Genomic DNA, 17,159 nt, shown 5'->3' on the forward strand with positions numbered 1-17,159 from the left:
TATCTGACACTGTTGCCGCAAGCGTGAAAAATCCTCCCTCCTCCACTCTACCACTCAGCAGCTTTCCTCTCCTATATATAGGTCTCCGCTTTAAGCCTGAGTTAGAAGCTCTGAGTTCAAATCCCTCCTCAAATACTGAAGGTTTGAAGTTGAGTATTAAACTCTTAAATCGTTAGTTTCCTTAGCTGCAGCTGTAGTACCCATTTCCCAGGAATGTTGTAAAGAAAGGGTTTAATAAACTAATCTTAAAGCCCTATTGGTATATGAGCTGTTAATATTTTGTTTGTGCCAGATAAACATTCCTATGTTTTTTTTAAAAGCCTATCCATTTGGTCTCCAATTTCACTTATACTATTGAGTTTGTGCTGCTATTTCTAGCTTCATGTTCTTCTACAAACACTGTAATGCTTATCTGCAATCGGGTGGACGTAGGTTTTTAAATCTGCTACCTTTGGGGAGTGTCGTTTTTGTTGATTAGTTGTTTTTATTGTTGTCGTTTGGTCCAGATCTGTGTTTAAAATAGTTCCTTTCTGTCAACCTGTCTATCTGTCTATTTATATGTCTCTCTATTTATCTGTCTGTGTATCTATCCGTCTATGCATCTACATATCTATATGGCTGTCAATATCTATCATTCACTTGTCTATCTATCTGTCTGTCTGATCTGTCTATCTGTCTATCTAATCTATCTGTCTGCCTGTCTGTCTATCATCTATCTATACATCTCATAATAAGAAGAAAGGAAATAAGCACTTATTAAATGTCTGCCATGTGCTTTGCAAATATTATCTCATGTGATAATAGAGTGCTAGACTAAGACTTGGTTTCCAATCTGTCCTCTGGTGCTTATTTGTTGTGTGGCCATGGATGGGCAAATAATATTATCTCTCTGATTCCCAGTTTCTTCCTCTATAAAATAGGAATAACAAATACTTGTACTTCACAGGGTTAATAATACATGTACAGCACTCTGCTAACATTAAAGTGCCATATACATGTCTGTTGTTATTGTTTTTCGTTGTTGTTATCAATGCTGCTTTCTATAAGGATCCTTGAGTCATTTGAGTGGGTGCTTCCCCTGCCTACTCTGGTCCCAAACCCTAAATGCCTTAGTAGGCAAACTTCAAGAGGTGCCATGGCTGAAAAAACTTATCACCCAGTAGCCCGTCTTCTGATAATAAATCTCTTTATCGTTAGCTGGGCTGGGCCCTTTCTTGACACCTTCTCAGCTTGGTAGGATGGACGAGAGCTAATGCTTATGCTAGAAGTTCACAGGGGCCCCAACCCATCATAACAAGGCATAGAGCAGGACAACAAATCTAGGTGGGGGAAAGGGCCTCAAAGACCACCTCATTTGGCTTCCTCATTTTACAGAGGAGGAAACTGAATCCTAAGGGAGACTAAGTGACTTGCCCACAGTCACAGAGGTACTGTCCAAAGCAGAATCAGGATCCTCTGATTCCATAGCCTTTCTTTCCAATTTGGATCTTGGATCACAGCATCATAGGTGAAAAGGCAGAGGAGAGTTCAGGAACTATGTAGGCCAATGCCCTCCTTTTACAGATGAGAAAAGTGAGGCCTAGGGAGAGGAAGAGATCTATCCAAGGTCTCAGAAATGGTGACCGTCAGAGTTAGGATTTGAATCTAGGCCCTCTAATCCCAAAGCTTATTTTTCCTTCCACTGTCTAGGACTTCAGAGATGAATAATATTAATAATGACAATAGTAATGCCATCTTTCAAACCCCAGCACCTTTCTAGATGTGTCTGTCTTCCTTTGCAGCTATGTGGTGCAGTAGATAGAACCCTGGACCTGGATTCAGGAAGACCAGAGTTCAAATCTGGCCTCAGATACTTACTAGCTGTGTGGCCCTGGGATAATCACTTTATCTGTCTGCCTCAGTTTCTCAACTGCAAGGTGGGGATAGTAACAGCACTTACCTTGCAAGGTGGTTGTGAGAACAAAATGATATAATATTTGCAAATGATTAGCCCAATGCCAGGCACATAGTAGGTGCTATATAAATGCTTATTCCCTTCCTTCAGAGATGATGATATTTAAGAGCTATAGTAACATAGGGAATTATTATGATTTATTATTTTGTCATCATGAGCTCAAATAGGGGGAAACTCACAAGATGACATTTGGCAGGAACAATTTTCAAGTCCTAAATCTGGATTCAAGAACAGGATGAGGTAGGTATGGGTGGAGAAGGGGTCATGTGAAAATGACCCAGGGGGCTTTAGTGGATTGCATGCTCAGTGAATCAGCAGTGTGACAGACACAGAAGTCACAAAACACGTAAAAATAGTGCCCTGAACAAGGATGATCATTCTTCTGCATCCTCTCCTGTCTCATTTCTGGGTAGGACCCTTTAGGCAAACAGGAGAACGTCCAGAGGTTGGAAACCCAAAGAATGAGAGGACTGGAATTCCTCCCCTTGGTAGATGGGTACTCCTTGGGTTTAGGGATTTTTTCACTTATTCTATTTGTATCCCTAGTTTCTGGTATACATTTGGTGCTTAATAAATGTCAATCACTTGATTGACCAATTTGTTGACTGAAGGAACTAGGGATATTTAACCTAAAAATGGGAAGTCATGGGAAGTTGGGGGAGACCCATAATGATTGTCCTCAAGTATGTGAGGGGCTGTCATGCCATGTTGTGGGAAGCAGATTAGATTTGTCTGCTTGGGCCCAGCAGGCAGAACCAGGAACGATGGGCTGAAGTTGTATGGAGGCAGTTTTGTTTAAGTTGTATATAAGGAATAACTCCCTCAGTATTCATTGGAGCTATCTTCAAATCAGTAGGCTGCCTTGGGAGGTAGTGGATTGTCTCTTCACTGCAGGTCTTCAAGCGGAGCATGGACAACCACTTGGTGAATTGTGGTCAAGAGGATTTCTATTCAGTTACAGATTGGACTACAAGATCCCCTTCAGTTCTGAACTTCTGTGACATCAGCAGATTATATCAGCTTCAGCCCTTTCTTTGTATTTCCTGAAGGTACAGAATATAATTCCACCTTTTCCTTCATTCCCTTATCTCTGTCGGTCCTGACCTCGATAACTTCAGACCTCTACTGAGCCAGGCCCTCTTCTCCACTTCCACCTGCCACCATTCTAGTCCAATGACTCATCACTACTTACCTGTTATACTGTGATAGACTTGTAACCTGTGCTCTCTGCCTCTAGTCTCCTCCCCTTTAAATCCATCCTGCACACCCAACCACATGAACTTTCCTAGAACGTATCTGGGGGGCAGCTACATGGTATAGTGGATAGAGCACAAGCCCTGGAGTAAGGAGGATCTGAGTTTAAATCTGGCCTCAGCCACTTACCAAGTGTGTGACCCTAGGCAAGTCACTTACCCCTGCTTGCCTCCAAAAAAATAAACCACATCTGTAAGTGAAGCATTACTTTTCTCAAACATCTTGAGTGGTTCTTTGATGCTCATACCATGAAGTTCTCCAAGGGCCTTCACAACATGATCTTACCCTAAGTATCTAGTCTATTTCTAAATGTCCACCAACAAAAATGAGTCACACTGCCCTCCTCATTGTCTCTCACACATGCCCTCTCGACTTCACTTCCCTTCCTTTGCTTATTTACATCGTCCCCTTTCCACCCATCCTTCAAAAGCCATGGAAACCTTACTTCATCCCTTATTCCATTCTACACTGATGCCCTTCTGACCTCCTGGAAGAATTAGATCAGATACCATGTAATTTAACATTTGATCCTGGGGTTAAGGATCTTTGGGAATGTGTTAGTCCTATCTTCCCATTAAGATGGTAAGGTCCCTAAGGACATTGCCTGGGTCTCCTCCTCATATTGCTGGATCTCCCACTGCCCAGGGATGGACCCACAGAAGGGGCTCAGGATGGAGGAGAAGGGTCTTTCTGCTCCCCTCCTGGGAAGAGAAGCTGGACCACTGACCGAGCACAAGTCTCTCTCGGGGCAATTCCCAGCTGGAGTCATAGGGCAGCTGCATGGGATCCACATAGATGTATTCATGCCCATCAGAGCTCACAGATTCAATCACTTTCCAGCGGATCTCATAACGGGGTTTCTGGGGAAGAGGGAAACAGCAATTGTAGGATCACAGAAGTTAGAAAGGACCTTTAGAGATCATCTAGTCTGGAACTCAGTCTACACTAGCAGGAGAGAGTCCAGGTACCAAGGAGACCCTGCCCTCCCTCCCCAGGAAACAGCAACCATGGGGCAAGTGCTGAGAGGTTCAATAAGGACTTGACAGACCAGAGGTCAGATCTCTGCTAGTCCAATCTGTGCCTTAGAGCACACTGGGGATTAATTCCCATTAGACTGTGGAAGTAAGAGATGTGAGCCATCTTGATTTGGTTCCATCGATATTTAATATAAAATTTAATATTCATTTCACTTTGAAATCAAGAATTTAAGTATATTTGCTATTTTACATGATCGCATATGTATAAGCACTATCAGATTGCTTACTGTCTCAAGGAAGAGAAAGGAGAGGGAAGTAGGGATAGAATTTGGAACTCAGAACTTAAAAAAAGTTTTGAAATTATTTTTACTTGTAATTGGAAGAAATTAGATATTATCTTTTAAAAAATTAATCAGCTTTAGGATTAAAACATTTTAATTTATTTGGGGAAAAGCCCATGGTAGGATTAAGGACCTGAAGGGTCTCAGGACAGGTCCACATGGGAGAAAGTATACTTACCTTCTGCCACAGAATGATAAGGATAATCATGGAGATGATTGTGAGGACCACTAAGGCCAGGATGGCTGAGATCACCACTACCTTGAAGGGCAGGGCTGGAAGGAGAGAACAGAAAACTCAACCTCACATTAGGTTATCACCAAACTCAAAGACAAGCAAGAGAATTCTGGAAACCCGCCCCCTCCAGCCACCCTAGCTCTTCCTACTTCTAGTCCAGCCCCCTTACCCTGTCCAACATCATCTGAGTCTGCCTATGAAGAGACATTTTACCCCTCCAAGCCCACCCACCCCTGCATCCCTATTTCCCATCCAGTCAGTCCTACCACAAATGCCAAGCAATCTAACAAACAAGCAAAAAATCTTCACAAGGGCGTTTACTCCCCTGGGGACCTAAAGATAAACCTTCAGCTTCTGTTTTCCAGTGTCAGATCCTGGGTCTTCTCCTTACTTTCCTTTCCCATATCAAGTTTTTAGCCTTTTCTCCCCAGCAAAGATCCTAAGCTTCCTCTTCCCAATTCAATTCAAATCAGTTCCATTCAATTAAACAAATGTTTATTAAGTACCTAAAATGTGCAGGACCCTGTACTTGGCACTGAGGATACAAAAATGGGGGGGGGGGGGGAAAGGCAGTTTCTGCCCTCCAGGAACTTACAATATAATAAGGGGGGGGGGGAAGTTAAAATGTCCATGAGTGATGTATTCATGGAAGAGTGAGATAAATACAAAGGGAAGGTCCAGGCAAACTGCTACCAAAAAATTTAAAGAGGGAGAGATTAGTTTCCTATGGAAGGGAAGGGAAGGTAAAGTCTGTGCTGGGAAGGCAGGAGAAGACTTATGAAAGACCGAGAAGGGAAGGATTTTAACAGGCAAAAGCGTTGGAGAAGCCTATTCTAGGCAAGAGGCAGGTAGGTGGCACTGGGTAGAGTGCCAGATCTGAATCAGGAAGACTCCTCTTCTTGAGTTCAAATCTAACCTCAGACACTTCCTAACTGTGTGACCCTGGACAAGTCACTTAACCTTGTTTGCTTCACTTTCCTCATCTATAAAATGAGCTGGAGAAGGAAATGATAAAAGATTCCCCAGTATCTTTGCCAAGAAACCCCCAGATAGGGTAACAAAGAGTCAGACATGACCGAAAAATGACTCAACAACAACAAAATTCCAGGCGTGGGGATGATTTGAGCAAAGGCAGGAATAATGATAAGAAAGAACAAGATGGGGATATGTCTACAAAGGATTATCTAGAATATAAAATATGTGAAAGGAAATAATGTGAGATAAGGATGAAAGGTAAGTTGGACAGAGAATGTTGAGAGCTTTGAATGCCAGGATTAGGAATTTAAACTTTATTGAGTAGGTCATAGGTAGTAGGGAACCACCTGAGGAGAAGAAAGATATTATAAGAATGGAGAATTTGGAAAATTATGCTAGCAGGAGTGTGAATAGTGGATTGGAAAAAGGAGAATTTGGAGACAGGAAAATCATTGGAGGTAGCATGGTACTGATTCTGGAGTCAAAGGTCCTGTGTTCAATTCCTATCTCTGAAACTTCCACCTGCATGACCTTAGGCAAGTCACCACCTCCCTAGCCATCAATTTCCACAGTTGTAAAAGGAAGGGATTGTTAGATGGCCTCTGAAGTTGCATCTAGCTCTAAATACATTTAGAAGACTATTGTAATACATCTAGGGAGGGGTTAATGAGGACCCAAACTAAGGTAGCAGAGTTAAATTTCAATAGAACCCTAGGGAATTTACAGAAGAACTGAAAGGATACTTTGAGGTTTTGAGTCTGGGGTTCTGGAATAGGGATAGAGATAAAGAAGGATGGCATTGGAAAGATGGTGGTGCTCTTAAAAAAATATAGGGAATCTGGTCTCAGACACTAGCTATGTGACACTGGGCAAGTCATTGGATCTGTCTCCCTCAGTTTCCTCATCTCAGGATGGGGATAATAATAGCACCTATGTCCCAAGGTTGTTGTGGGGATCAAATGAGATAATATTCATAATGTAGATATTTGTAAAATGCTTAGCAAACCTTGAAAGCACTACATACATGCTAGTTTTTGTTGTGTTTTAGGGAGATGATGATGAGTTCATTGTCAGACAAACGGTTAATTTTGGACATAGTGAGTTTGAAGTGGGACACACAGCTGAAGGCATCAAGCCAACAGCTTTATGTGTGGGACTGGAGATCAGGAAGAGATAAGGGCTAGAAATATGGATCTGGGAGCCACCTGTCTAGAGCTGGTCAATGAAGCCTTTAGAATATGATACTGTTAAAGGAGAAAAGGTAGAGAGAGAAGGCAAGGACAAAGCCTTTTGGGCACTTCTATGTTTAAAGGGCCATTAAAAGAACCAGAAAAAGAGCATGAAAGGGCTGTCAGAGAAGAAGGAGAACTTGGTGAGTGCACTATCAGAGAAGCCAGGGAGGGAAGAGCATCTCATTGTTGTTCAGTCATGTCCACCTCTCCATGACCCCATTAAGGGTTTTCTTGGCAAAGATACTAGAGTGGTTTGCCATTTCCTTCTCCAGCTCCAGAAAACGGAGGCTAGCAGTGTGAAGTGACTTGCCCAGAGTCACATAGCTAGTAAGTGTCTGAAGCCAGATTTGAACTCAGAAAGATGAGTCTTCCTGACTTCAGACCTATTGCACCATCTAGTTACCCTGAGAACATCTCAAGAAGGGCTCAAGTCCTCCAGGGAAGTAAAGAAGGATGAAGAATGAGGGGGATGAGGAGGCCATTGGATCTGTGGTCATTAGAGACCTTGGAGAAAGATGTTTCAATAAAGTGGGAGAATGCCAGCCAGATTGTAAGGGGCTGAAGAGTGAATGAATGGTGGAGAAGTGGAGACAGCAGGCATAGATTATTCTTTCTACAAGTTTGGCACCGGAGGGAAGGAGAGAGACCTGTCAATAGTTTTAAGGCATAGAAGAGTCAATAAATTACACATGAGGAAACAGAGACCCAGTGAAGAGGCATGATCTACTTAAGGCAACAAAAACACCAAGCAGTAAAGCTGGGATGGTTACCCAGATCTTGAGAATCCAAATCCAGCTTTCTTTCCATTAGATTGTATTGCTTTGAAGATTAGTTGTATGGATTTTCTGTCTTTCTTCCTTCCTTCCTTCCTTCCTTCCTTCCTGTTTTCCTTTCTTTCCATTTTTCTTGGTTTATTTTTCCTCTTCCTTCTCCCTTCCTTCCTTTCTTCCTTCCTTCCTTCCTTCCTTCCTTCCTTCCTTCCTTCCTTCCTTCCTTCCTCTCTTTCTCTTAAGGATGAGAGAGGCCAGTGTATGTTTGTAAGCAGTCAGCCAACAAGCATTTATCAAGGACCTACTACATGCCAGATATGATAATAAAGAATAATTATAGATAGTCCCTACACTTGAGGAGCTCACATCTAATGGGGAAGATAACAAGCAGAGGAGAATGAGTCAATGGAGCTCAGGAAAGAGGCTGGAAATCATGATGGAGGGAGGATGTAGGGGAAGGAAGACAAGGTCCTGAAGGAGAAACAAGAGCAGAGCTGTTGGCCTTGGCAAGGAGAAAGATTGGCAAGGAATGAAACACAGGTTTGGAATCATCAGAGAGTCAATAGGAGAAATAAAGGAGCTATATGCTTTGGTGAGAGGCCCAAGTTGAAGTGAGATCATCACTTTGTAGTCAAGGAAACATGGTTTTTTGGATCACTCCTGAAATGTTTTTCTGCACATGGATGGACACAGAGATGACAGACCCCCATTGTCAGAACCTCTTCTCCCCAATGTCAATTCTTCAGCCTCTGCCTCTCCTTTCTTTATTAGGCTTCCCCTCTCCATTTTTCCTCCCAACCTCATTTCCCATCTCCTGACTGCTGTCTACTTGATCCATATATTGTGCCCTCTTCCTTATTATTCCCTCCCTCTGGAAGTGCTCCCCTCATCTCTGGATCCTCTCCCAGCTGGTGATGCCACTTCTCCTGCCCTGCTCCTCCATGTTCCCATGTCTTCCTCTAGAGAAGCTTTCCTTTCCTTCTGAAGCTGGTCATTCAATCATTGGAAATCTACTTCTCTGGCAGTCAAAGGACTGATTTTGTTGTCTGGGCTCTGATATCTACTAATTGTATGACTGAGCAAGTCGCTTAACTTGTACACAGTAAAACCTTACATAATAATATTTGCACAGCTTGGTCCACAGAGTTGTTGTGAGGAAGGCACTTGGTAAATCTTCAAGTGTCACAGAAAGATGTGCTAATATTATTATTATTATAAGTAGTCGTATTATTCTCTGCCTAACAGAAAGAGAGAACTACAGTCCCCCTGGCCTCCCTCTATCTTAATAGGCTCTTGCCCCATCAAAAGGTTAGTACTTTATAGGATGTTTCCCTTCTATATCCATGGTCTATTTCAGCCAGTTACTGCATCTCCTCAATTCACTCTGTCCAAGGCTTGAGTATCTATAGGGTGGTGCCAGAGCTGGGCTTTTGCTGGGGACTGGGAAAAAGAACAATTGGACTTCTCAGAGCCATGGGAGAGGGTTCAAAAGATACGCCTGTGTCTGGGGGCACCAGCAATCCATACATGTGTGCTCATTATATCTAGACATGCGCATGGGCCTACGTGGTCACACACAGAATGGGATGTCCTCAAGATCAGTGATACACAAGAGAAGAAGAGGCCGTTACTGTGGCTGTGGGCCTTGGGACTCACAGTGTGGAACAATGGTGACTTCCTTGCTGTCTCTCCCCAGGAGGTTGTGTACATCACAAATGACGGAGAGGGGTTGGTCCACACGTTGTAAACGCAGGACGCTGACTACTTCAAACAATTTCTTTTGCTCCCAGTAGGTCACATTGGTTTCCAGCTGGGTTTCCTCCTTAGAGTCGTTCCCCAGTGGGGTAGGCAGAATATCACGGGGACACCTATTTGGGAAGGAAGCCCAGCATGATCAGTTTTGCCCTACTTTATCCAGTTTACCAGCCCATCTTTTCATTTACCAGTTTAATCGTCCCCTAACTACAAAACTCCTTTTTGCCTATTGGTCTAGACTCAGGAATTCTTATCCAGGGGTCCATGAATTTTAAAAAAAATTGCTAGTTATATTTTAATATAATTGGTTTTCTTTATAATCCTAGGTATTTTATTTATGCATTATTTTGAGGAATCCATAGGCCTCACCAGACTACCCAAGGGGTCTGCGATGCAGAAAAAGTGAAGAGCCCCTACTCAGTCAGTTGACAAACTCCTACTATGTTCCAGATACCATTCTAAGCATTAGAGATACAAAGAAAGGCAAAAAAAAAAAAAAATAGAACTTGCTCTTGAGGAGTTCACAGTCTAATTAGAGAGAAAACATCCAAACAACTATGTAGTAACATGCAAAGTAACTTGGAAATAATCAACTGAGGAAAGGCCTTAGCATTGAGGGATTAAGGAAAGACCTCTTGTAGAAGTTGGGTCTGGAGTACCTTTGTCCCCATTTACCTCTCAGGGGCCTTTTGGCAATTCCAGGGAGGAATAGTAGGTGCTTTTATAATCTGGTCTACTGATGATGGGCTTAAGGGAAAATCTTCCTCCTCCCCTCCAATTCTTCCATATCAGAACCTGGCCAACTAGCTTCTTTATAAATGCCACCCTGTCTTGCTCTTCCCCCCAGAGGCCATATTGGTCCCAGATGAATTGCCTGGATATGAGTAACCAGAAGGAGAAATTCCAAGCAAAAGAAAGAAGCTATTAACATCTCAGTCCTGCCAACTCTCCAGAACTGGCCTGTCTTTGTGAGTAAATGAGTTTGTGCCCCTGATTAAAGGATCAAGAGCAGCTTTAGAAGGAAATTACTTGGAAGCAGGATCGATGTAGGGTAGATGAAAGGAAGAACTTTCCTTCAGTTCTTTCTATCTATGGAGGTCCTGTGGGTCTGTCTTTTTGGATGGTTTGATAACTGAAGAAATCATCTCTATCTTGGGACAATGGAAGAACCCAAGCAGGGGAATGGATGAAATGTTATTCTAGCCCTTCTCCATTTGGGATCCTACTCCCTACCCAAGGATTTGATGGTTCTATGGACTCAAGAGCTTTGGATACAAGTTCCCTTGGAACCATTAGAATGTAAGTTCTTTGATGGAATGTTTTTGCTTTTTCTTTGTATCTTCTATTTAACAAAGTGCCTGATACATAGCATGCTACTAATAAAGATTTGTTGATTGATTTACCCTTTGTTCCTGTAAGCCGAAGGCTTTGGGCACTGCCACTTGGGACTGGCGTCTCTACTCACCTCTTAAAATCACTGCAACTGAACCAGTTAAGGATAGGCTGTGGCATTCCCTGGCTTCGGCAAGTGAGGTGTTGCTCCCCACTGCTGGGGTGGCTCTCACTCAGATCCATCACCTTAGCAGGAACTGTCCAAAGTGGGGCAAAAGAGGAAGGTCAGTGTGGGGGCAGGGAGGGGAAAGATGAGCTAGGTCAACGACTGGGAGAGGGAGGTGGGGAGGGAATTGAGGGATATAGGAAGGTAGGAGAGGAAAAGGAGGAAAAGAATGGGAGGGGTAAGCCCTCTAAGGAACCTTTCCTCACCGTTGATCTGCAACTGGAAGGAGAATGAATCAGCAGCATCATCATGGAAGGCTCTGAGGGTATAATGACCCCCTTCATTCTCCTTCACCCTCACTAGGGTCATCTCTGACACATACCTGTGGAGTAAGGAAGCATCACAGAATTATGGAATTTTAAAGTTGGAAAGTACCCTAGAAAACATGTTCCCCAACCTTGTCCCACATCTAAATCTCCCTGTTTCTGTCAAAGTTACCACCATCTGTCCAGTCACCCAGGTTTGCAATCTTGGAGCAGTCCTCTACTATTTATTCTTTCCCTTCACCCCTCCCTTAATCCTATCAGTTGTGAATGTTCACTCTTCAATATCTTTCCCTTTCTCCCCACTCACTGGACCACTCTCATCACCTGTACCCTTGACTAGTACAATGGCTTCTGAATTGGTCTCGGTGCTTAGAATCCCCCCCATTCTGCAATTCATTCTTTATACAGTTGCCTAATCAAGCTATTTCCTCTCCCCTATCCCCCTCTCTCCTCCCCTCTTCTGTTCCTCTTCTCCTTCCTTCCTTCTCTTCCTGTCTTCTCCCCTCTCTTCCCTTTCCCTCTCTTTCCACTCGCCCTTTCCACTCCTTTCCTTTTCTTTCCTCTCCTTCCCTTTTTCTCTCCCTCTTTTTTTCACTTCCCAGTTCTTAGAATGACTCATGTCTGAGTTCCTACTTTATTGCAACAATATCTCTGTTTATCCCCCTGACAACAGCTCCAGCCATAGACAACCCTCTGTTGATTCAGGCCAAAGCCTTCTGGTACCAGTGTCTACAGCCTTGGCCTCCAACCAGATGTTAGTACATGAAGCATATCTTTAGGGAAGGTTTCAGTGGCCAACCAGAAAGTGCCTCTAAGGATGGAGGTCAGGCTGATGTGAGCCTAGGCATCATGTGAGAGAAGAGGAGAATGCAAATATCATCCATGTATTGCTTCCCCTAGTCAAAGAGCTTGGCTTACCTTGTCTCAGACAAATTTCTGGTGGAGATAGAGATCTCACTGGCAGTCCCAGAGCCCAACGTCTGGTTATCCTTGAGCCACACGATGGTGGGTGCGGGGTATGCTTCAATGAGCATCTGTAGTGTTCGACTCTTGTGCAGTTCAGCAAACTCCAGCTCATCTAACTCCCCCAGAAACCTCACAAATCCTTTGTCTGAAAGAATCAGAGAAAATGAGATTGGAATTTCAGAAGAGAACAGGAATTCAGAAGGGATGGAGATAAGGTATAAGGCTCAGAGAAGAGGTACAAGAGATGGTGTCAGATGACCTCTCACAGAGGTAGGCTCCCCCTTTGTGCAATACACCCAGCCTGGTCCTAAGACCATTGCTCCCTCATTCCTCAAGGGTGACTCCATCCCCATTTGTTTGTCCAGTGGGGTGAGAGTGAGGACTGGATCTTTTTACTCACCAATCACAGTGACATTGACCCCTTTCATGTCCCTGTGGCCATTGTAGCTCTCTGAGACATTGCAGACATAGGTACCAGAATCTCCTAGCTCAGCACTGGGGATATGCAGGATGGAACGGATGTCATACTCTACCCCCGACAGGAAATCTGTCACTGGTTCCACCAGCCGCTTGCTCTACAGGGACAGGACAGGAAAAGGACTCAGGTTTCAGAGAAATCAGGGAAGGCTGAAAAGGAACTTTGAGGTGTACATATCATCAGAAATAGGAAAAGCTAGGAGCCACTGGTATGGATTTCTATGACTTCCTTTATGTCACATATGTGCTAAGACAAAGAAGAGGGGCCAAAGGGCTGGCTTATCTAACTTGGGGAGGGAAGAGTACATGACTTGCAATTGACAGCTTCAGCCTAACTCAGACCAGAAGGTCTCACTCAAGGGGTCCTCTGGAAGAAAGCATGGAGTCCAGAATCTTTTAGACCCACCTCCATTCAGAGCCCTCCTTCCTTCAATGACACTGAGCATTGGTCCTGGCAAGAGTGGCCACCCCCAATCCCCTTTATTCTCTGTCTTCTCCCGCATCTCTGTCAAATCTAGACCACTTACCACCCTTCCCCCCTCTCCTGATTGTCCCCTCACCTCCATTCGAGGGTAGGTCCAGTCAAAGTTCACCATCTCATTGCCCTTCACAATGCAGAGGACAGTGATGTTCTCACCCTTCCGCACCACAGTCTGAACTGCATTCACTGAGACATTGATGGACGAGACTGTGGAGAAAAAGAGGGGAAGTGACCCTGAGTCAAGCAGCCAGAGTTCAAGGGACTGGCAGCCAAAAGAAATAGCTAATATATTTTATAAACAGATTCAGGATTTGGGAAGGTAACCTCATCATGAATCTAATAAGATGAATTTGAAGAGGAATAAAGTGAGAAGTAGCTAAGGAAGCAGAGCGGTAGAAAGAGAATTCACTGGCTCTGGAGTCAGTGACTATGAGTGCAAACCCCATTCTCAATGATTATAACCTGTGTATCCTTAGTTTCCTTGATCTAGGACCCTATGATCCCCTCAAAGACAGGTACGATGTTGGACTGGTCATGTAGTAAGAATGAATGACAACATTCATATGTTGTTGGATATGTTGGTTGGATCAAATTGAATTTGTTGAATTGAATTGCATTCATATCCAGAACCAGACTAAGTCCTAGAGCATATTGGGTCAATCCTCTATGGAGATCTATGGAAAGACACAGGCAAGATTCATGTAAGACAAACCCACACATCAAAGATGCCCCACACTCCAATGATCATTTCACTTCTTTGGGCCTCTGTTCCCTCATCTGTAAAATGAGAGGACTGGACCTGATGTACTTAAAGGGACCCTCCAGCTCTAAATTCTAGAATTCTGTGCTCCTAGGTGACTTAACCTCCCTCAGTTTTCAGTACCTCAATTTTCTCATGAGTAAGATGAAAAGAGCAATAACTTTCCCTGCTTACTTCCTACAACTATAAAGAGGCTCAAAGAAGGTAATGGGAATGAAAATGCTTTGGAAAGGCAAAGTAGTTGATGTGTGGGTGGGATAATGAGTATTATATGTGAATTTTTATTGTTAATATGAGTAATCTATTGACCATTCATAGACAAGCTTAGAACCTGGGGACAAGCTAAGAAAAAGCTTTTCTCTGTCCTTGGTGCTGTAATATGACTCTTAATTGGGAATGGGCTTTACAGGGATAAACAAACAGGCCCTCTTGCCTTTCTTCATATGACAACCCCATCTCTCAACACCATACCTTTGTATAAGCTGCTTTCAATGCCACGAATTCCCCATATCCTTATTGCTAATCTTTAGAACCTCTTGTTAGCTTTAAAGGTTATCTTAAGAGCCAATTCCTATGTAAGTTCTTTCTTGTTCCTAGTTACTAGTGCCTCCTTCTCATCAAATTACCTTATATTTGGTATGTGTGTGTGTATGTGTGTGTGTGTATGTGTGTGTGTGCCTGTGTATCTATTGGTTCCTTCCAATAGACTGTAACTGTCTTGATGGCAGGAACTGTTTCACTTTTTATCTTTGAACACCCAGTACCTAATAAAGTGGCGGGCAGCTAAGTGGTACAGTGGATAGAGTGCCTCTGCCAGGAGTTAGGAAGATTCATCTTCTTGAGTTCAAATCTGGCCTCAGATACTTCCTAGCTCTGTGACCCTGAAGAAGTCACTGTTTGCCTCAGTTTCTTCATTTGTAAAATGTGCTGGAGAAGGAAACTCTAGTATCTTTACCAAGAAAACCCCAAATAGGGTCATGAAGACTGAAGAAATACTGAACAACAACAGTTCTAACAATGTCTGGCACATAGAAGGTGCTAAATAAATGGATGTTGATTTATTAAGGAGAAACAAGGTGCAAGGAAAGTTGGCCCAGAAGGGCAAGGTCCTCACCTTGGATTCGGTAGACATAATAGGCTTCAGAGTCTACCTCTCTCTCATCAATGATGGTTTTGCAGATGTAGGTCTTGTCCTCAAAGGGGCCGGTGAAACCACGTTGATGGTCATAGGGAACAGGCAGTGACACATCCACTTTCTTCTCATGCAGTGTCACCACCAGCTTTGGGTCAGTCACTCGACATGGGATTGTTGTCTCACTGTCTCCCGTGAAGAAGATGAACAGCTCTTCAGCATCCACAGGGAGGAAGTCCATAGAGGAGTCTACAGAAAGAATGATGAGGTTCTTCCCCAATTGATAAATGGTCTAAGGATATGAACAAGCATTTTTCAGAGGAAGGAATTAAATCTATCTATAGTCATATGAAAAATGCTCTAAATCACTATTGATTAGAGAGATGCAAATCAAAACAACTCTGAGGTACACATCACACCTATCAGATTGTTTAACATGACAAAACAAGAAGATGATAAATGTTGGAGAAGATGTGAGAGAGTTGGAACACTAATTCATTGTTGGTAGAGCTGTGAGCTGATCCAACTATTCTGGAAGCAATTTGGAACTATGCCCAAAGGACTACAAAAATGTACATACCCTTTGACCCAGCAATATCACTTCTAGGACTGTATCCCAAAGAGATCACAAAAATAGGAAAAGGACCCATATGTACAAAAATATTTATAGCAGCAGCTCTTTTTGTGGTGGCCAAGAACTAGAAATCAAGGGGATGCCCATCAATTGGGGAATGGCTGAACAAGTTGTGGTATATGAATATAATGGAATACTATTGTGCTCTAAGAAATGATGAACAGGAAGACTTCAGAGAGAACTGGAAAGACTTACATGAACTGATGCTGAGCGAAAGGAGCAGAACCAGGAGAACTTTGTACACAGTAACAACCACAGTGTGCAAGGAATTTTTCTGGTAGACTTTAGTCTTTCACAGCAATGCAAGGACCTAAAACATTCCCAATGGCCCCTTGAGGCAAAATGTCTGCCACATCCACAGAAAGAACTATGGAATTGGATCTCAGAATGAAGCAGACCATTTTCTCTTGTGTTATGTTTTGTTTTGTTTTTTTTTATGGTTTCTTCCATTCATTTTAATTCTTCTATGCAACATGGCTAAAGTGAAAATGTATTTAATAAGAATGTATGTGTAGAACCTATGTAAGATTGCACGCTGTCTTGGGGGGAGGGGGGAGGGAGGGAGTAAGGAAGGGGAAGGAGTGGGGAAAACCTAAGACATATGGAAGTGATTGTAGAAAACTGAAAACAAATAAAATAATTTTTAATAAAAGAATGATGAGCTTCTAAGAGTGGACAAGGAAACAGACAGAAGGAGTGAGAACTCTAAAGGCAGAGCCAAGCTGTGACATGTCTCAAGGACGTTGGCTTCTCTGCTGGGAAATCCCTCCCCACCTGAGCCCCCAAACTGGTACTCCTGTCTTGTCAAATCATTAAGAGAAAGATTAGTAAGGTGTAAGACTATCCATATAGGGAGGCAACCAGACTGAGGAAGGTTTTATATTCTAGCTTTGGACAGGGTTCTATTGACAATGGGGAGCCAGTGAATTTTGTTTTAAAAATAGAAATAACATGATCAGAGGTGTATATTAGGAAGATTAATCAAGCAGAATGTGCAGGATGTATTAGAGAGGTAATAAACAATAAAAAAATAAATGTATTAGAGAGGGAATAAATAATAAATAAATAAAATAAACCAGGGCAGCTAGGTGGCATAGTGGATAGAGCACCAGCCCTGGGGTCAGGAGTTCAAATCTGGTCTCAGACACTTACTAGTTGCGTGACCCTGGGCAAGTCACTGATCTTCACAATAACTAGGTGGTGGAATTAGTACTACTAGAACATAGGTTTCTTGACTCCCAAATCAGGGCTTTTGAATCAGGGGTACAGCTGCCTCAGATTCTCATCTTTCTTCAGGGGACAGCTCATCTTGTGTTCCCTAGGAGGAGCACAGCCTTTAATGACCTCTCCATAGAGAAGAATCACAAAGTTGAAAGGAACCTCAGAAGTCAC

The 17,159-nt window shown here is 43.1% G+C and overlaps 1 protein-coding gene across 4 annotated transcripts in view; it reads right to left on the bottom strand.

The window, feature by feature from the left end:
• PDGFRB (platelet derived growth factor receptor beta) overlaps nucleotides 1-17,159 on the bottom strand; it is a 67,218-nt gene that overhangs the window by 20,955 nt on the left and 29,104 nt on the right. For all 4 annotated transcript variants that reach the window (XM_072630701.1, XM_072630700.1, XM_072630702.1 and 1 more), the window contains 9 exons: nucleotides 15,116-15,382; nucleotides 13,321-13,448; nucleotides 12,684-12,858; nucleotides 12,236-12,428; nucleotides 11,258-11,373; nucleotides 10,959-11,082; nucleotides 9,395-9,606; nucleotides 4,705-4,799; nucleotides 3,936-4,068 (listed from right to left, as the gene is read on the bottom strand). In XM_072630701.1, coding sequence (XP_072486802.1) covers nucleotides 3,936-4,068; nucleotides 4,705-4,799; nucleotides 9,395-9,606; nucleotides 10,959-11,082; nucleotides 11,258-11,373; nucleotides 12,236-12,428; nucleotides 12,684-12,858; nucleotides 13,321-13,448; nucleotides 15,116-15,382 — 1,443 coding nt within the window. The remainder of the gene's footprint in view (nucleotides 1-3,935; nucleotides 4,069-4,704; nucleotides 4,800-9,394; nucleotides 9,607-10,958; nucleotides 11,083-11,257; nucleotides 11,374-12,235; nucleotides 12,429-12,683; nucleotides 12,859-13,320; nucleotides 13,449-15,115; nucleotides 15,383-17,159) is intronic.

Source organism: Notamacropus eugenii, chromosome 1, assembly GCF_028372415.1.
Source record: "Notamacropus eugenii isolate mMacEug1 chromosome 1, mMacEug1.pri_v2, whole genome shotgun sequence".
Taxonomy (NCBI): domain Eukaryota; kingdom Metazoa; phylum Chordata; class Mammalia; order Diprotodontia; family Macropodidae; genus Notamacropus; species Notamacropus eugenii.